This window comes from Gymnogyps californianus, chromosome 3, assembly GCF_018139145.2.
Source record: "Gymnogyps californianus isolate 813 chromosome 3, ASM1813914v2, whole genome shotgun sequence".
NCBI classification, from domain to species: domain Eukaryota; kingdom Metazoa; phylum Chordata; class Aves; order Accipitriformes; family Cathartidae; genus Gymnogyps; species Gymnogyps californianus.
In genome coordinates, this window is record NC_059473.1 from 92,899,689 (window position 1) to 92,916,175 (window position 16,487).

General features: G+C 36.8%; 1 protein-coding gene across 5 annotated transcripts in view; it reads left to right on the plus strand.

The window, feature by feature from the left end:
• Nucleotides 1–16,487, plus strand: part of COL12A1 (collagen type XII alpha 1 chain) — a 106,983-nt gene that overhangs the window by 9,933 nt on the left and 80,563 nt on the right. For 4 of the 5 annotated variants that reach the window (XM_050895172.1, XM_050895174.1, XM_050895175.1 and 1 more), the window contains exons 3-13: nucleotides 1,421–1,537; nucleotides 2,298–2,441; nucleotides 3,361–3,417; nucleotides 4,150–4,413; nucleotides 4,527–4,691; nucleotides 5,139–5,312; nucleotides 6,141–6,431; nucleotides 6,655–7,257; nucleotides 8,648–8,920; nucleotides 11,228–11,500; nucleotides 12,455–12,727. The exons of the other annotated variant lie outside the window; for it this stretch is intronic. In XM_050895172.1, the coding sequence (XP_050751129.1) occupies nucleotides 1,421–1,537; nucleotides 2,298–2,441; nucleotides 3,361–3,417; nucleotides 4,150–4,413; nucleotides 4,527–4,691; nucleotides 5,139–5,312; nucleotides 6,141–6,431; nucleotides 6,655–7,257; nucleotides 8,648–8,920; nucleotides 11,228–11,500; nucleotides 12,455–12,727 (2,634 nt within the window). The remainder of the gene's footprint in view (nucleotides 1–1,420; nucleotides 1,538–2,297; nucleotides 2,442–3,360; nucleotides 3,418–4,149; nucleotides 4,414–4,526; nucleotides 4,692–5,138; nucleotides 5,313–6,140; nucleotides 6,432–6,654; nucleotides 7,258–8,647; nucleotides 8,921–11,227; nucleotides 11,501–12,454; nucleotides 12,728–16,487) is intronic. 5 annotated transcript variants of the gene reach the window in all.

Sequence of the window (16,487 nt, forward strand, 5' to 3'; positions counted from 1 at the left end):
TTAAGGAAAGTATGGCTGAATCTAATCTTACTTTGTAGACCTATTTAAACAATAATATATAATACACCTACCATGCACTGACAGTGAGTCAGTAAAATACTGCATGAATAAGCATGACAATTTTACAAAGAGAATATCATTATAAAATATTTATGAAACGTCTTTGTGTAATGAACCTTGTACATGGAGGCTTTTGTCCATCGTGGGAAGCTAAAAAAATAATAATCAACATTTCATTTACATATGCATGATGCTGCAAAATAGCGTATTTCTTTCTGTACTGTTCAGTTACTTCTGTCATCAGCTCCTACAAGTTTTATTTGCAGTCATTTGTTCAGATCACTGGTGCCCTCTTTGCTGTTTTCTATAGATTCTGTAAAATAAATGTCCATAAATATACTTTGATGTTGTCTTTTCATAATTAACCATTGTGTTGTTTGGAACCATACTGGCATTTTATGTTAAAATGCCACTACTAGTATGGGTACACCTGCTGCAAAGGGAACATGAAAACAATAGTTTACACCTTTGAAATTGTACAGCAATCTGGTGTAAACAGGTAGAATCTTATTTTTGTGAACTTTTGCATCAGCTCAAATATTTCAGCAAATTGCAACCATTACTAACCCCATTTTTTATCCCCTTAGTTCCTGAATCCTTTGCAGCCATATGCAAAGTATGTCACTTTAGTGGCTTCTAGGAACAAAGGGGTGGAGCTCTCCATATTTTGAAATAAAATGATACATCAGTATATCATTATTACTGATATACATTTTACATGTATATTTGTATCTAGACCCTAACAGAAATTGTTTTACTGAACAGTAAATGCCCAATCTTTTCCTGTATTCTTCAAAATATTTTTTTCTCTGCCAAGTTTCTAGATTCAGTGAAATTGATAAGAAATATGACTATGCAGAGACTATATTAAAAAGCTGATCAATTCTTTGACGTCTAATTAAGAAGAGTACTGTATTCTCAATGTCCTGAATGATCTCATGATATTGTAAGCAGGTTGTGATTTGGCATGCTTGTACGGATTGCACCCAGCATGTAAAAAAATTTCCTTTAATTGTTATGTGAAATGTTTGCATATGTGGTGATTATCTGTGAACTCATTGTACATGTATCCAAATGTGTTTTCTATTGTGCTTGATTTTGCTGGCCATTCTTGAATGTCTTGGCAACTCAAGAAACATATGTTCTGTGCTGTCCTCTGTAATGCGTATACTCTTTGATGTTTTGTCATATTTTGTCAGCTTTTATTTTACTCTTTTTCCAACAACATATCTTTATATTTGTTGGAAACAAATTTATGCAAAGACAATTTTAGTAAGCTTTGCTCAACATTATTTTATTTATTCATTTGCCAAAGCTTGTTCAAACTTTTAAACATCCACCTGGTATAAATCTTTTGCAGTTAATCCACCGTCAGACTTGAATTTTACAATTATAGATGAACATAATGTTCAAATGTCATGGAGAAGGCCACCAGATGCAATAGTGGGTTACAGGATAACTGTGGTGCCAACAAATGGTGAGTTCTGTAAAATTTTGTTATGTCATTACATTTTTTGAAAACTTGGGTTTATTTTCACTTTTGTCTAACTTAGGTATGAGAGTAGCTATTAACATCTTTCTGAAATTTGTGATCAAGACTGGGTAGCAGCAAAGGGCATACAGGAAGGAGTAGTGATTGTTCCAAGTTAGAGTTTTTCTTACCATAACCTTTACCCTTTGGGGACTGCAAGTAATAAGTTTCGGACGCCTTGCCTTTACAACGAGCAAAAAGAAGGTAGAATCATCACTCTGCTCCTCTTCTATGCTTTTACCTTAAAGTTAGAGAATTGTATTGTACTTCATTCAAGTACTTCTTCCAGAGGAAATATTGCATGTGTCAGGTAATGATGCAGTGATGTCATATAACTTCCTGATAATGGCTGTGTAAGACACCCATTATTCTATTTCACTTTGAGAAGTAATCAGTGTAAAAGTGATAATGAATCAGAACTGGACCATGATTTGTTAGATGATAGTACATTTTGTATGTGCATTTTAAGTTTCAAATTTCCTGGAATTTATTAAACACTTCAGTAATTTTGTTCACTATTGAAAACAGGTTAGTTTGAAGTTTCCGGTTTCAAAATTCATACTGCAGGAAAAAAGAAAGTGGATGATTCTAAAATTATCATTGGATTTTGGATAGATTATTCTCTGTTGCTTTTTTTTTTTATCAACTTGTCATTGATATTATGGGATTTAAAGGCTGCATTAACTGTTTTATATATTTATTGCAGATGGGCCTACTAAAGAATTTACTCTTTCACCTAGCACTACCCAAACTGTCTTATCAGATCTTATACCTGATACAGAATATATTGTATCAATAGCTTCATACGATGAAAGAGAGGAGAGTCTACCTGTTTTTGGCCAACTGACAAGTAAGTACCTGTAATACAATTAGAAAACCAAGTAAGATAACTGAGTGGTCATTCACAAAACTTGGCTTTATTCCAGTTCCTCAACAAAATTGCCACGTACCTAAACTCTGATCAGATGTAGCTGTCTGAACAGCCTTTTTCCATTAAGCATAATTCCTAGTAGAAGCAGAGAGAATTTGCGAGAGAATTTGCAAGACATAAGAGGAGACTAACATGGATATATTGTGTCTGACAACCCCTATAGAATTCTTTGCAGGAGGCCACGGGTTCTTTTGAGCTAAACCTACTTCCTATAAACTGCGTCTGCTGAAGTCAAGGGGAAGACTCTCATTGACCTCAGTAATGAATGAATCCAACTGGCTTCCTATGTGTGGGGGGGAAAAAAAGCTAACTACCTTCATCAAACAATAAAATGTGACACAATATATCTATACGCATAATAAAATATGGAATTTAAATTTTTATAATTTATATTTAATAATTAATAAAGCATAAATTAAATTTAATTAAACAAAAATGTTAAGCACAGCAAACTATCTTCTGTGACACATTTTGTTGCATGTCTCAGGCTTCCCAAACAACCATGGGAAAATTGCTTATCATGAGTTCCCCTATGTGCTAGAGAGGGGTTATATTGGTATTTCATCCAGGGGTGTTGCAGTTAATTTTCAGGAAATTACTGTACAAGATGTACAAATACAGAGGATTCTTAATTATTTATATTTTCTGTATTTTGTGTTGCCCTGAATGCTATGTTGTTAAATCTGTAAGTACAGGTGTTGTATTCAGAACTTGCATTTATGTTTTCACGTTCTGAGGCTTGTCAGATATGTCTCTAATTGCCTACACGCTTTTTTTGATGTTTACAAATTTAACCTGATTTCGTCCATTAATTCTCTCTATGTTGTGCTTTGTGCAGTTCAGACAGGTGGTCCAGGGATACCAGAGGAAAAGAAGGTTGAAGCTCAATTACAAAGTAAGATGTTTTGTCTTTCAACTTATCTGACATTTTAGAGATAAGTGAGGTCTAGCTCTAGGGCCCCATAAAGTTAAACTCTGTTCCTGTGTTACCTAGCAACGGAGTTAACTTGTAAAATTGTCCAGAGTTAAGAAAACTTGGGAAGGGACTGGGATGGAAAGAATTTATAGCCGAATTGTAAGAATAAGGTGCAAAGTTGGTAATGAAACTCAGAATTTCATGCAACTAACCTGAGCAAGTCCATGAATGTTAGTCCTATTAACAAAAGACATTGTGCTGTGGATAAAAGGCGTTGTGGAAGAACCTGTGCAGCTATTACGGGGAGATAAAGATGCAAAGCAGAAGTGGTAACAAAACGAAATGTTCCTATAACATCAAACTGTTGCAAAAAGTTTTGTATGTGAGTTTTCATCTGCTGTGGCATAACAGATCTTGTGGAATAGCATGAGAGGTGTCTCAAAACTGAGTACCTAGATGATAGTTCCCTTTTGGTAATGGCAGCTAGAAGGCTTGTATGGGTGCTCACTTATGTGAATAATGCTTCCCCAAGTAAAACATTCCAGATAAGAATATCAATCTATTAAATATATGTTTGTTTTGGCTTTTACCTACTAAGTTTCTGTCAGACATTTCTCACTGATTTGTAAGAATGCAATTGCTCATTTGCTAACAGAGGTTTGTTTATTTGTTTGTTTGTTTGTTTGTTTGTTTGTTTTTTTGGTGTTCCAGGATGCTCCATAAGTGCAATGACAGATTTAGTTTTCCTGGTAGATGGTTCATGGAGTGTAGGGAGAAATAACTTCATATATATTCTGGACTTCATGGTTGCCCTTGTATCAGCATTTGACATTGGGGAAGAAAAGACGAGAGTTGGAGTTGTTCAGTACAGTTCAGATACAAGAACAGAGTTCAATTTAAATCAGTATTTCAGAAGAAGTGATCTTATTGATGCAATTAAAAGGATACCTTACAAAGGTGGCAACACAATGACAGGTACAGATTTCCCACATACATGTTTATTCAGCATTTCATTTTAAAATTTAAATTTGCTTTAAATCCTAGTTCATTCAAGCCTAATAAAACACAACTTCTGGTGTTGTTTTTAGGTGAGGCTATTGATTACCTGGTTCAAAACACCTTCACTGAGTCTGCTGGAGCAAGAAAAGGCTTTCCCAAAGTAGCAATTGTCATTACGGATGGAAAAGCTCAAGATGAAGTCGAAATTCCTGCAAGAGAGCTTCGCAACATAGGAGTTGAAGTTTTTTCTTTGGGTATGTTGAGTTTTTCTAATGATTGAAAGATTAGCATTCCTAAAGAAGTTAAATGTTTTACAGATTCTGTGTTTCAAGAATTTCGCTATGCCACTCTTTCCATGTGTATACCCTGAAATGGGTCATTTGTGCCCTCCAGGGTGAAACATACCAGTTGTGTTAATTTGACAGCAATTCTGTAGCTCCTACATGGAGATTAAGATGACTGACAAGCATAGTTTCAACCTTGGCCTTATTGAAGATACCACGTTATTTTCTCAGATTGAAAATGGAGTATGTCACCTCATTGCATTCATCATTATTTTGTAGTTTGATTATTTATAGACAGAAGACAGAACTGAATTAAACTCAGCTTTACCCCAGGATGTTCTGATACTTTACGAATACATTCACAGGTGTCTGTATTTTATGGCCACTTAACCCAGTCCTGTCTATTGCAACTTCTAGGAATTAAAGCAGCAGATGCAAAGGAACTCAAGCTAATTGCATCTCAGCCTTCACTGAAGCATGTGTTCAATGTGGCTAATTTTGATGGAATTGTGGATATACAGAATGAAATTATCTTGCAAGTGTGCTCCGGTGTTGATGAACAACTAGGTGAACTGGTTAGTGGAGAAGAAGGTGAGGTACTTTATATAAATGTATTTATTGACTTCAGTTTATTCTGATGCATATTTAAGGGGCTATCCCTACTTCCTTTGCTTTATTTCTGGAGTTTGATCCATTGCCTCATTTAGCAAGTGTGGAAAACAGGTCTCAGGTCTGTGTATTTAAATGCAGGAGAACAGAACATGTGGTGTAGTAGATTTGGAATAGCTCCATTATTCCATAATTTCAAGGGCAACACAATGATGTGCAGTTATCCGAGTCTCATGCAGTCAATTTGGACACAGGCATCGCTTCTGTGCAAAAATGTACTAAAGGGAAAAAAACTGCTTGGTGAAGGAGCAGAATATGTAATAGGTTAAGAACCAAGGAATGAAAACTGGAGAATGCTGAGAAAACACAGACGTCAAGCTGTATCATTGCAGCTTTCTGGCCCTGTAAGATTCTAAGTAACTAGTTATTCTTTGACCAAAATGGCAGCAGAGAAGACTCCACTGTCATAGTGCTCAGGTCCGCATTTGTTCACACTCCCTACTGTGTTTCTGTGGGTGTAGCTTTCACTTCTGGCTGAAACAGTATTAAAGCAAGGCAGCATTTCTCCTGGAACTTCTGCTACACTTGGGGGACCACAAATGTATTGTTCATATTTCTACCCTCTCACTGATGCCTCATTTGGACTGTCCTGTAATTCACTTGTGTTTATTTATGCTAAGAAAAAAAAAAAGGTAATTTTTAATAAAGATTAAGCAAAGATGACTGAATTTATTCCAGAAACAAAAATGTGGAAGAAAATCTGTTTATAATTGTAATTAATATTTTGGGTTTGCTTTTGATTTCTTTCAGTGGTGGAGCCTCCTTCAAATCTGGTGGCCACTCAGATCTCCTCAAAATCTGTTAGGATCACTTGGGATCCATCCACAAGCCAAATAACTGGCTATCGGTTGCAGTTCATTCCAATGATAGCTGGTGGAAAACAACATGTACTGAGTGTGGGTCCTCAGACTACTGCTCTGAATGTTAAAGATCTCTCTCCAGACACAGAGTATCAAATTAATGTTTATGCAATGAAAGGACTGACCCCCAGTGAGCCAATAACGATAATGGAAAAAACACAACAAGTAAAAGTTCAAGTGGGTGAGTTAGGAGCTACTATGTTATTTTCACACAGTAGCTTTTTGTTGTTTAAACCTCTGATGCTTGTTTTAATATCATACCTTTATTATTTATGAGAAACACCTTTACTTGGCATGGTTATTTTCTTTATAAGCAGCCAGGTATGATACATGGACTGCAGATGCAATTGTAATGCTGTGGCTATTGAATATCTGTTTATAGTGGTGATTCTTTTTCTTTACAGAGTGCTCACGTGGTGTGGATGTAAAAGCTGATGTTGTGTTTTTAGTGGATGGTTCCTACAGCATTGGTATCGCCAATTTTGTTAAAGTAAGAGCCTTTTTGGAAGTGTTAGTTAAAAGCTTTGAGATATCGCCTCGAAAAGTACAGATAAGTCTTGTCCAGTACAGCAGAGATCCCCATATGGAGTTTTCTTTGAACAGATACAACAGAGTGGAAGACATAATTCAGGCTATTAACACCTTCCCCTACAGAGGTGGATCTACCAACACAGGCAAAGCGATGACATATGTGAGGGAGAAAGTATTTGTTACCAGCAAAGGATCGAGACCAAATGTGCCGAGAGTCATGATTCTTATTACTGATGGAAAATCATCAGATGCTTTTAAAGAACCTGCAATAAAGCTGAGGGATGCAGATGTAGAAATATTTGCAGTTGGTGTGAAGGATGCAGTGCGTACAGAATTAGAAGCAATTGCGTCACCTCCTGCTGAAACCCACGTTTACACAGTGGAAGATTTTGATGCTTTTCAAAGAATATCATTTGAACTTACACAGTCTGTCTGCCTACGGATTGAGCAGGAACTGGCTGCTATAAGGAAAAAATGTAAGTAACTACTATTACTTAGAGAAATGTAGAAAATGCAATGAAAAAAGATCTGAACCAATGTTTTGTGCTTGTAGTTACCTAAAGAATTGATATTGATGAAACTGTCCATATACAAATGATAATTTTAATAACTGAGGATTTGGTTCTCATTTTCAAACATATTAAAAGCAATGGGGGAAATTAATGGAGAAATGGAGATGAAAAAATTATTGGAGAAATATTTTTTTCCCTCCTCTCCTAGGTATCTAGAAAGCTATTAAAGTGTGTGTCTATCTGGAATGACCTTAGTGGATGTGCTCTGCTTTTACACGCTATGTCTTGAGTAAAACAGTTACTTACTAAGGCCATTCTTCTTTAGCTATCCAAAATGAGGTAGCTAGTCTAAGCTTGTCTTTTAGAATTTCAAAAGCAATGGAGCAATGCCGACACCTCCAGAGGGTGATTTGCTTAATTTTTAGGGTAAAATGAATGGCCCTCTGAAATGGGCTTAGACAAGACAATTTGAGACAGCAGATGCTAGGTGATATTAATCTCAATCTAACTGTAAAGACTGAAATGAAGTAGCACATGAAACTCTTCTCATGCATCCAAAGTTGGCGAGCTTGGATAATGTTTAATATTTTAAAGATTTCTAAATGACCAACTTTTGGTCAGCTGAAGTTATTTATGATTAGTTGCACCCTCAGTGTCCCTACTTATGTTTAGTAGAACACTAACGTTGAATAGTCCCCAGTATTGAAAACCCCACTCTCTTTAAAAATAAGCCTTTTGTTTCAGGATAGCTTTGAGGAACAAACCAGCAAAGCAGCCTTTGTTTTAGAGGGCTCACGCAGTCTTAACATCCCCACTGTTAGGCTGACTAGGCCAACCAAAACAAGCCCAGGATGTCAGGTTTGTGTTTGTGCCTCATGTCAAGTTCCTTGTTTCCCCTTGGACTCCATTCCTGAAAAAATACTGGGATTTATTTTGTCCTATTTCTAATCTAGATCTGAAAAAACCCAAGGATTCTTTGTTCCCATTGAGGGCTTAATGTTATTGCTGTTCATGGGACATATGAAAGAGGGAACCCAACTTGATCGTCAGATTCTAACTTAAGTTTTCATAAGTACATTTTTTTAGATGGACTGTTCTCATTTGATCTAGAAATCACTGAGTTGGTGCTTCTACTTATTGTCGTATAATTTGAGACAACCTAGATATGATCTTCATCAAATTTGATAGTTATAAGCAAGTATAGAAAACAAACACTGTTGCATGTGCAACAAAATATCTGTTCAATTAGAATAAATCAAATTATTGAGGGACATTTTTCATTTATTTTAGACATTTTGTGTTAAAAAATATTCTAGAAAGTATGCCTCATCTGTGCATTTTTATTTCCATACAGCTTACGTACCTGCAAAGAATATGGTCTTTTCTGATGTAACATCTGACAGTTTCAAAGTGAGCTGGTCTCCAGCTGGATCTGAGGTTTTGTCCTATCTCATTAAATATAAAGTAGCAGTTGGTGGAGATGAATTCATTGTTTCAGTACCAGCTTCAAGTACAAGCTCAGTTCTCACCAATTTGCTACCTGAAACTACTTACGCAGTCAGTGTGATTTCTGAATATGAAGATGGTGATGGCCCTCCCTTGGATGGAGAGGAAACCACCTTAGAAGGTAGGCTTCCCATTGTTCTCAGACACAAAAGAGTCATATGTTCAAATAAGTTTGCTTTGAGAGAATGGATGTATGGGGAACAGCCAGCTAAGGCTGAGAAGCTGTACTGGTATGCAGGACGAGAATGAACATTATTGTCTCTCAATGCATTTAGTAAAGATATAAAATTCCAATAATAGGCCAACATTAAGCTGTTAAGATTGGATTTTATTTTCCCTGAAAGTTGGATGGATGCTGTGTTTCTCTGCGGTGGCCTATTTTTGAATGAAGTGGTGTGTTGTCAATAATAAATTCATTGGCATGTATTAATCTTAATATACACTTAAGTTGGACTAGATGATTGTTGTAGGTCCCTTCCAACTGAACTATTCTGCTCTATTCTATTTAATAATTATGATGCTGATGCAGGAATGCATGTTGACTTTAATGCATTTAAAGTCAAGCATGTACCTATGCAATTTGCTGTGTCTACATCTAACTTACATTAATAGAAATTCTGTTTTATATACCATAGACTTAAAGAGGGCTGAGTTTTTGGTCAGCTGTTTCTCATCAGAACTTCATGGGTCTGATCCAATAACTCTTACTGATTCAAAACTTCCATTGATGTCAGTGTGAGTTTATGTGATCAATGACTGTAAATTTAAGCGTGGTAGCTGTACTTTTTCTTGATAGAGTTGCCATGATGTATTTTCACTGATTTAAAGGAGAAGGATGACAGTAAATTTGATTTTTTATTCCAGTAGTTGAATAAGCAGTCTAGTCTAAATCATGCTTTTAAAAATATTGATCCACTCTTTTTCATTATTCCATGCTGTCATTTGTGACCTTTGGTGACGTAAATGGTTCCAAGGGAGCAAAAGAAACAGCATGGAAATTTGTTAATTGCTCTTTCCTCTGAGGACTGATAGAAATACACACTTATAAAACAGCTTAGTTTGGATGTTAAGTTTGGAAGATACAGGTTTCACTGTTGGTGTGCATATTTCCATGACTGTACCAGTCAGAATGTTTTGGCCACACATAACTTTCCCTTAGGAAAACAGACAAACTCTTGGCTGATAGAATATGTAGCTTGTGAGCGTAAGGGACAAGAGAAGGAACAACTTTAATAAAAATAATCAGTGTTCCCATGTTGTAACTGATGCTGCCTTAAATAATTGTCAGCATCTTGATCTGATGAAATCCCAACATGTCTGAGAAGGCAGAGTTCTGCAATCATGTAAACATCAGCAGCAACCCATGCAGATCCAGCTATCAATTTAGGCCAGACAGTTTTCTTGGCAACTAACTTTGGTTTCAGGCTTTTAAAGAATTTGAAATTGAGTATTGTGTTTCTGATTAGTAGAAAACAAGTTCATTTCTTTAAAACTAGGATTATTAATTGCTCCACTCTTAACAGGTCTGTAATTTAACACTGAAGAACAATGCTTTTGGCATATAATTTTCCAGCTGAATTATACTTTAGATAGTAAACAACAAAACCCAAAACTTTTTTTGCCTAAATGACAATGCTACATACTGCTAGGCAACTTGCAGTACAGTAGATCTTAATGTGTGTTGGAAGAGTCAAGTCTTTCTTTGGTGTGCTCACTGCGTTCATACGAAATGACCTAAGCTGCTATATCTTTTGTCAAGGAGTAGGCTAGCTTAAATGATTCACCACAGTTTTTCCTTAATTTCTGAGATAACAAGCTATTTCTTGTCTTTGAGTTTGAGACTTAATTCAGAAGCCTTTTTTAAACATTAGATGCAACTCATATTGCAATGAATATATTTTTTGTGGTGAAAATTTAACTTAAAGAAATAGAATTGTTTTGGTGGTTTTTTTCCTGTTGCATTTACCTTGGTCATTTCTTTAAAATAGGAGAGCTGCCTGTGTGTAGTCAGGTGTATCTGACAAATATCTGTAAATGGAGGTGGTGCAGAAGCAAATGGCCACAGCAAAGAAACCTATGCAATTCGTTGTGTTAAGAAATTTCCCCACTATGCCCAAATGTCCCTTACACAGTTCAGTTCTACTGTTACCACTAAACACAGTCAGACTGTCGTAAGTTTCAGAAGCGGTTGTATAAACTGGGATTAATGTACTTTTGGGGACAACTTTGTTACACTGCTGATTGTAACTCTGGCCCTAAATTTTCAGAAAAGACTAATGGTTTGTGTACCTTAAAACAATGGGAGGGCAATATAAGCTGTTATTTTGGTAAACTGGATGAGCTAACAGAATGGTTGGAATGGTTTCATTTCAGATACTACTTGATTAAAACCAAATATTTGCAAATTATATGTTTATATTTTTTGTAGTTAAAGGTGCTCCTCGAAACTTAAGGATAACAGATGAAACTACTGATAGCTTTGTAGTTGGTTGGACTCCAGCTCCAGGTAATGTCCTACGGTACAGGCTTGTATATAGACCACTTACTGGTGGAGAAAGGAGACAAGTGACTGTCTCAGCAAACGAAAGATCAACTATTCTGCAGAACTTGATCCAAGATACAAGATATGAAGTGTCTGTTATTCCTGAGTATCAGTCTGGGCCTGGGAATTCGCTGAATGGATATGCAAAAACTGATGAAGGTACATGATCAATGCTGTGAATGTAGTAAGCTTGAGAAGAACTCCCTGCATGCTGACTTATTCATACTGAAAACAGAATAACCCATATTGGTCATATGTATTATCCCAGATGAACAGGGAATTATAAAATTACTCAAGCCTAGTTGAGAGGTAATTTAAGACAATATAATTTATAAAAATCATAATATTTCATTTTAAAATATAGTCTATTGAACCTGCAACACCTAATACAGCAAGGTAACTTGGGTGAAGAATCTGTCTGTATGTTTAATTAATTGTCCTCATGATTCTTCATATTGTCAATGATATAAATTATATTTCTTTTCAGCAAATTCAGACCCTGTTTGCACTTTGTTCTGAATGGCTAGCAAGGAATGAATGAAACATTTAATTTACTAAAATTATCACTGTAGCCTTAACTTGTATGAAAATGTATGATCTTTTAACAGGTATCATGCCTTATTAAACAAAATCCGAAGAGTACAGAGACAGTACAAATGTCCTGGTCACTGGTGAAACTTCACTGAGATTTTAAATATTAGAAATCAGAAAAACTATCATCAAAAAGAACTCTGTAGGAAACCATAATGTGTTACTTTCACATTTCATTGGTGATCTTTGACTTGATTCTGCAGATAGTGACTTCAACATGGATCTTGGCATGTTGAAGTTGAGCATATATTCAGGTGTTAGTATGTATAAATGTTCCAGGATTGAGCCTGTTTTAACAGAAAAAATAGGAGCAAAAAGACTTTATTGGGCATTTTTGCCTAAGGAGGTTGTGGATGGAATTGTACAATCCTGATTACAGTAAAGTTATACTGTAGCAGTGTTAGTGCAGGCTATTTAGGAATTATTTTTTCAGCATTACGTCCTGTGTTGTGGTAACCTAAAAAATAAACCAAGAAATGAAGCTTGCTTCAGCTTGTTTTCAACATCTTTTGACATGTGCAGTCCGAGGAAATCCAAGAAATTTGAGAGTTTCTGATGCTACAACATCAACAATGAAGCTGTCTTGGGGTGCTGCTCCTGGCAAAGTGCAGCAGTACTTAATAACATACACTCCAGTCGCAGGAGGTGAAACTAAGGAAGTGACTGTGAAAGGTGACACTACCTCTAAAGTGCTGAAAGGCTTAGATCAAGCCACTAGGTATGCATTGACTGTGTCTGCCTTGTATGCCTCTGGAGCAGGAGAGACCCTTTCTGGAGAGGGAGAAACACTTGAAGGTAATTATTTATTGTTTCTGTATAGTCATTCATTTATTTGATTGATGTTTAAGGTGTCTTAAAGTGTACTGTCTTCCTGAGTTTTCTGTAGAAGTAAATATGTGAATGAAAAATAGGCATAAAGACATTCTCCTACTTTACAGGGATTTTCCAAACCTACTGTCCATCAGAGAAAAGTGGGGTCAAATCACTGGTTGTGGAGTGAACTCTGGGTCTCTTGAAAAAGATACGGCCAGAAGCACCAACTAAAACTGACTGTACTTCCACACCAGCCTCAGTGAAATATTTTGTCTTATAACTCTCAACTTCTGAGCAGTTTTAGTGACAGGTTGTTCTTAAGGTAACAGGATTAATTAATGGGGTTAAAGTATCTCATCCTTTTGAAAATTTGCAGGGTTTCTACTGTACAGAGACTGAACAATGTTCAGGGACCATTTTTGCATTAGAGAAGAAACATCTAGTCTAGGCATAGGAATAATCAATCATGTCCTGCTTTTAACTAATAGGAGTAAGAACCTGGAGCTAAGCATTAACAGAATGCTGGCAAAAGCATAAGTTGGAGTCAAAGACTTTCTTATAAGGAGGGGAGGCTGCTCTTGCTCTGCCTTCGAGCAGAGAATTTCCCAGACTTCTTCTCTGTGAGCATTTTCAGTGTCATCTGTTAATTGTCAGAGGATAGGGAAAGCTGCCTCCTAGGCCATGAAAGGAAGTGTGACTGTGCTCTGTGCTGGCCAGGTATGTATTGCTAAAGTCTGGCACTGCAGCTGTGTAGGCATGGCACTTGAAAACATCTTACAGATGAATTATGTGGAATTAAAACTCGTCCATTGACGCTAATGGAATTATAGTAGGGATATGCTTGGCTCTCAGTTTCTCCATCAGTTTAACTTTTTGTTTATGACATAGGTTAGGAAATAAACCAGAAAACCTATTTTAAATAGGAAACTGTTAAAAAAAAAAAATCAGTTCCAATGATTCACCAATGTGCTGAATTCATCCCACTAAAATTTAGGCACTTATTTGAACACTGCAGTTTGCAGCATGGACTCTCTAGGATTCTTCTGTGATTGATAAAGAAAGGCAGATACTTCCAGAAGGCAGGTAGTCCATCTGAGATCTCATTTTTCCTTCAAAGGAACATTTCTCTGTCCATTGACTATAGAAGGAGCAACTGAGAGCTAGGCACCAACCCCCTGCCTGCCCCACTACCTAAGTCTCAGACAATGATCCAATCCACCTACTTACACTGAGACAGGGTGCAGCCGTCAGAGAATCAGGCACCTTGCAATTCATGCTGAAAGTTCCCTAACTCCCTCGCTTTCACTACCCATGCAAGATCCAAAATGCTCCTTTTGTAGGAGAAAAGAACCTGTCTCCTGCCCAGAACACTGCTGAGATCCAGGTAAAGGAGAACAGATAGCTGGATTCTGCCCATATCCTCCAGAAAAGCCCAAGGTGATCAGGACTTCATGAACTTCCCTGTTGGTGCTGGTGCTGCCACTTCCTTTTGTATGGTATTCTACTAGGTCTAACACTTTTTTGGAGAGAAGAAGGAGTGTGGAGATGTACGCCTTACTCAGTCTGGGAGAGTTTGAATTCACTTCTCCACATCCCAGCAGATTCACAAGGCTGTAGTGTATGCTGAGCAAGAGTCTCCTTTGCTCTTTCCGTTGAACCTGAGCCACTGTACATCCAGGAATGTAAATTTCACTCTCAGAGCAAGAGCAGACTGGATCCCAATGGGCAGAGGAGCCTGACATCCTGCTTTTTTTCTCTGTGCTGTCAGTGGAGAGAGGAATGCCTCAGTCTTCCTTTGCAAATCTTGAGAGGCTTCTGTCTCTCTATTAAACAGACTGAATTGTCCACTTCCTTAGGGAGATGCCTCAAATTTTAGTGAAAGGTTGACCAAGTTCACTGTTTATATTTAGTGGAAAGGTTTTAATTGAGTATCTCTGTAGTAAACCTGTGAGAGACGCTTTATTAACATGGAGCTCTGGAGAGATCAAGTGTGTTTCAAATTAATAAAGTAAGCTTAACTTTTTACCCTATCATAAAACTTGAACAATAGAAAAGTCTTTTAAGGCATTGCCTAGAGCTCCAGTTAAAACACATTCTAGAGAGAGCAGTGAATGAAATATGGCAGAATCAAAAAGGCAGTCATCAGAAAACCAGAATTCAGTCTCAGGTAGAGACTGTCTTGTCCTTTCAGTGCTCCCCCCCCCCCCAGGAGGGCTCTGATCCTGATTTGGACTTTCTGCAGTGATAAACTGTCAGTAAGAAAAACATTCTGAAAATTTGTTAAAGAGTCAAAGAATTTAAAAGGATAGTTGACTATAGCTCAGGAATGGGTTTATATGCAATCAGATGGAATTTAAAATGGATGTTGCACTTAAAAGGACACAGAAGCATTCCTGTAAGAGGTTTTACTCTAAGCAACTGAATTAAAACCTTATGTAATTCTGTGACAGATTTTGTCTTGGGATAAATATGAATAAATGAGTATCCTGTCACTTAACTGAATTACTTTTTATTAAACTCCTCAGGTGGGAGAAAACCAAATTAAAAATTACTTTTCCCATGTTGACAGGTATAGCTTTGTGACTCAAATGCAGATCTTTTGAAGATTCAACTGGATTTGAAAATCCTATCAAGGTGCACTCCAGAAAACATTACTCTTCATATTAAAGCTGTCTATTAAATTTTTCTTGGTTAGATAAAATGTTAGTAAGAGCATATACAGATGTCAGTCATTACTGGGTGATCAAAGGTAAAGACTGGAATACAAATGTCTGTTTGCATGACAGCAGAGGCATAGATCATGATGTTTCCTCATGGAACATCCACCGTGTATTTCAGTATATCTGCATATCTGCAGTTTCATGGGGTAATAAAAATACTTGAATTAGGCCAAAACTCTTTGGACATGGTCCATAGATATTTTAAAAGACTCTCTGACTAATGGTATGAAAGGTTCTTAGAATATCTGTTGAAGTACATGTAAGACAATATTTCACTGTATGGTACTGTCTTACCTCATTGAAGGATAAAAAGACAAAACCTTTGAGGAAAAACAGACCATTAAGAATAAAAGGGTTGCAATTTTGGAACTGAAAGGTAACATTCAAACTTCAAAGCTTAGTATAGAAGTTTACTTGAAAAAAGAAGTCATGCTGCCTGTGAAGCTAAAATAAATATGGATGGACTCGGCTGAAAAGTTACACGGGTCAGTGAAGTGAATACTTGACTAACTGTTAGCTGAAATAACTTGTCTGACTGAGGCTGGGAATGGGACAGATCTTAACTCCTGGAGAAATAAATTTATCAACAGTAATGACAAAAAAGCTGTTAAAGGAAACATAAAAAAGTGTGTAGTATTTCAGTTAGTTTTTCCGTGAGCCATAGTGTCTGAGAAACAAAATAGTGCAGTGTGTGTTTTTCATTGCCAATAGCACTGAAGTACTGAGCACTTAAGTATTTTCCTGTATCAGGAATCCCGGTGGGGCTTACTTGATGTCTTCACCATATGAATTCTCACCAAACCTATTCAGTCAGTGATGCCATATTTGCTGGCCACTTCAGTTCATCATCATGTCAGGAGCTAGGCTTGAGATTGCCTTTCAAACTGGGAGAGTTGTTAGTTTATGGTATTGATACGTAGTCTAAGAGAAATCAGTTTTGGTGTAGGGAACATTTCAGCACTAGTAGGTGAGGAAAGAGGAGCTGGATACAATATCTTCTCCAGCTATTTTATAGTCAAGTG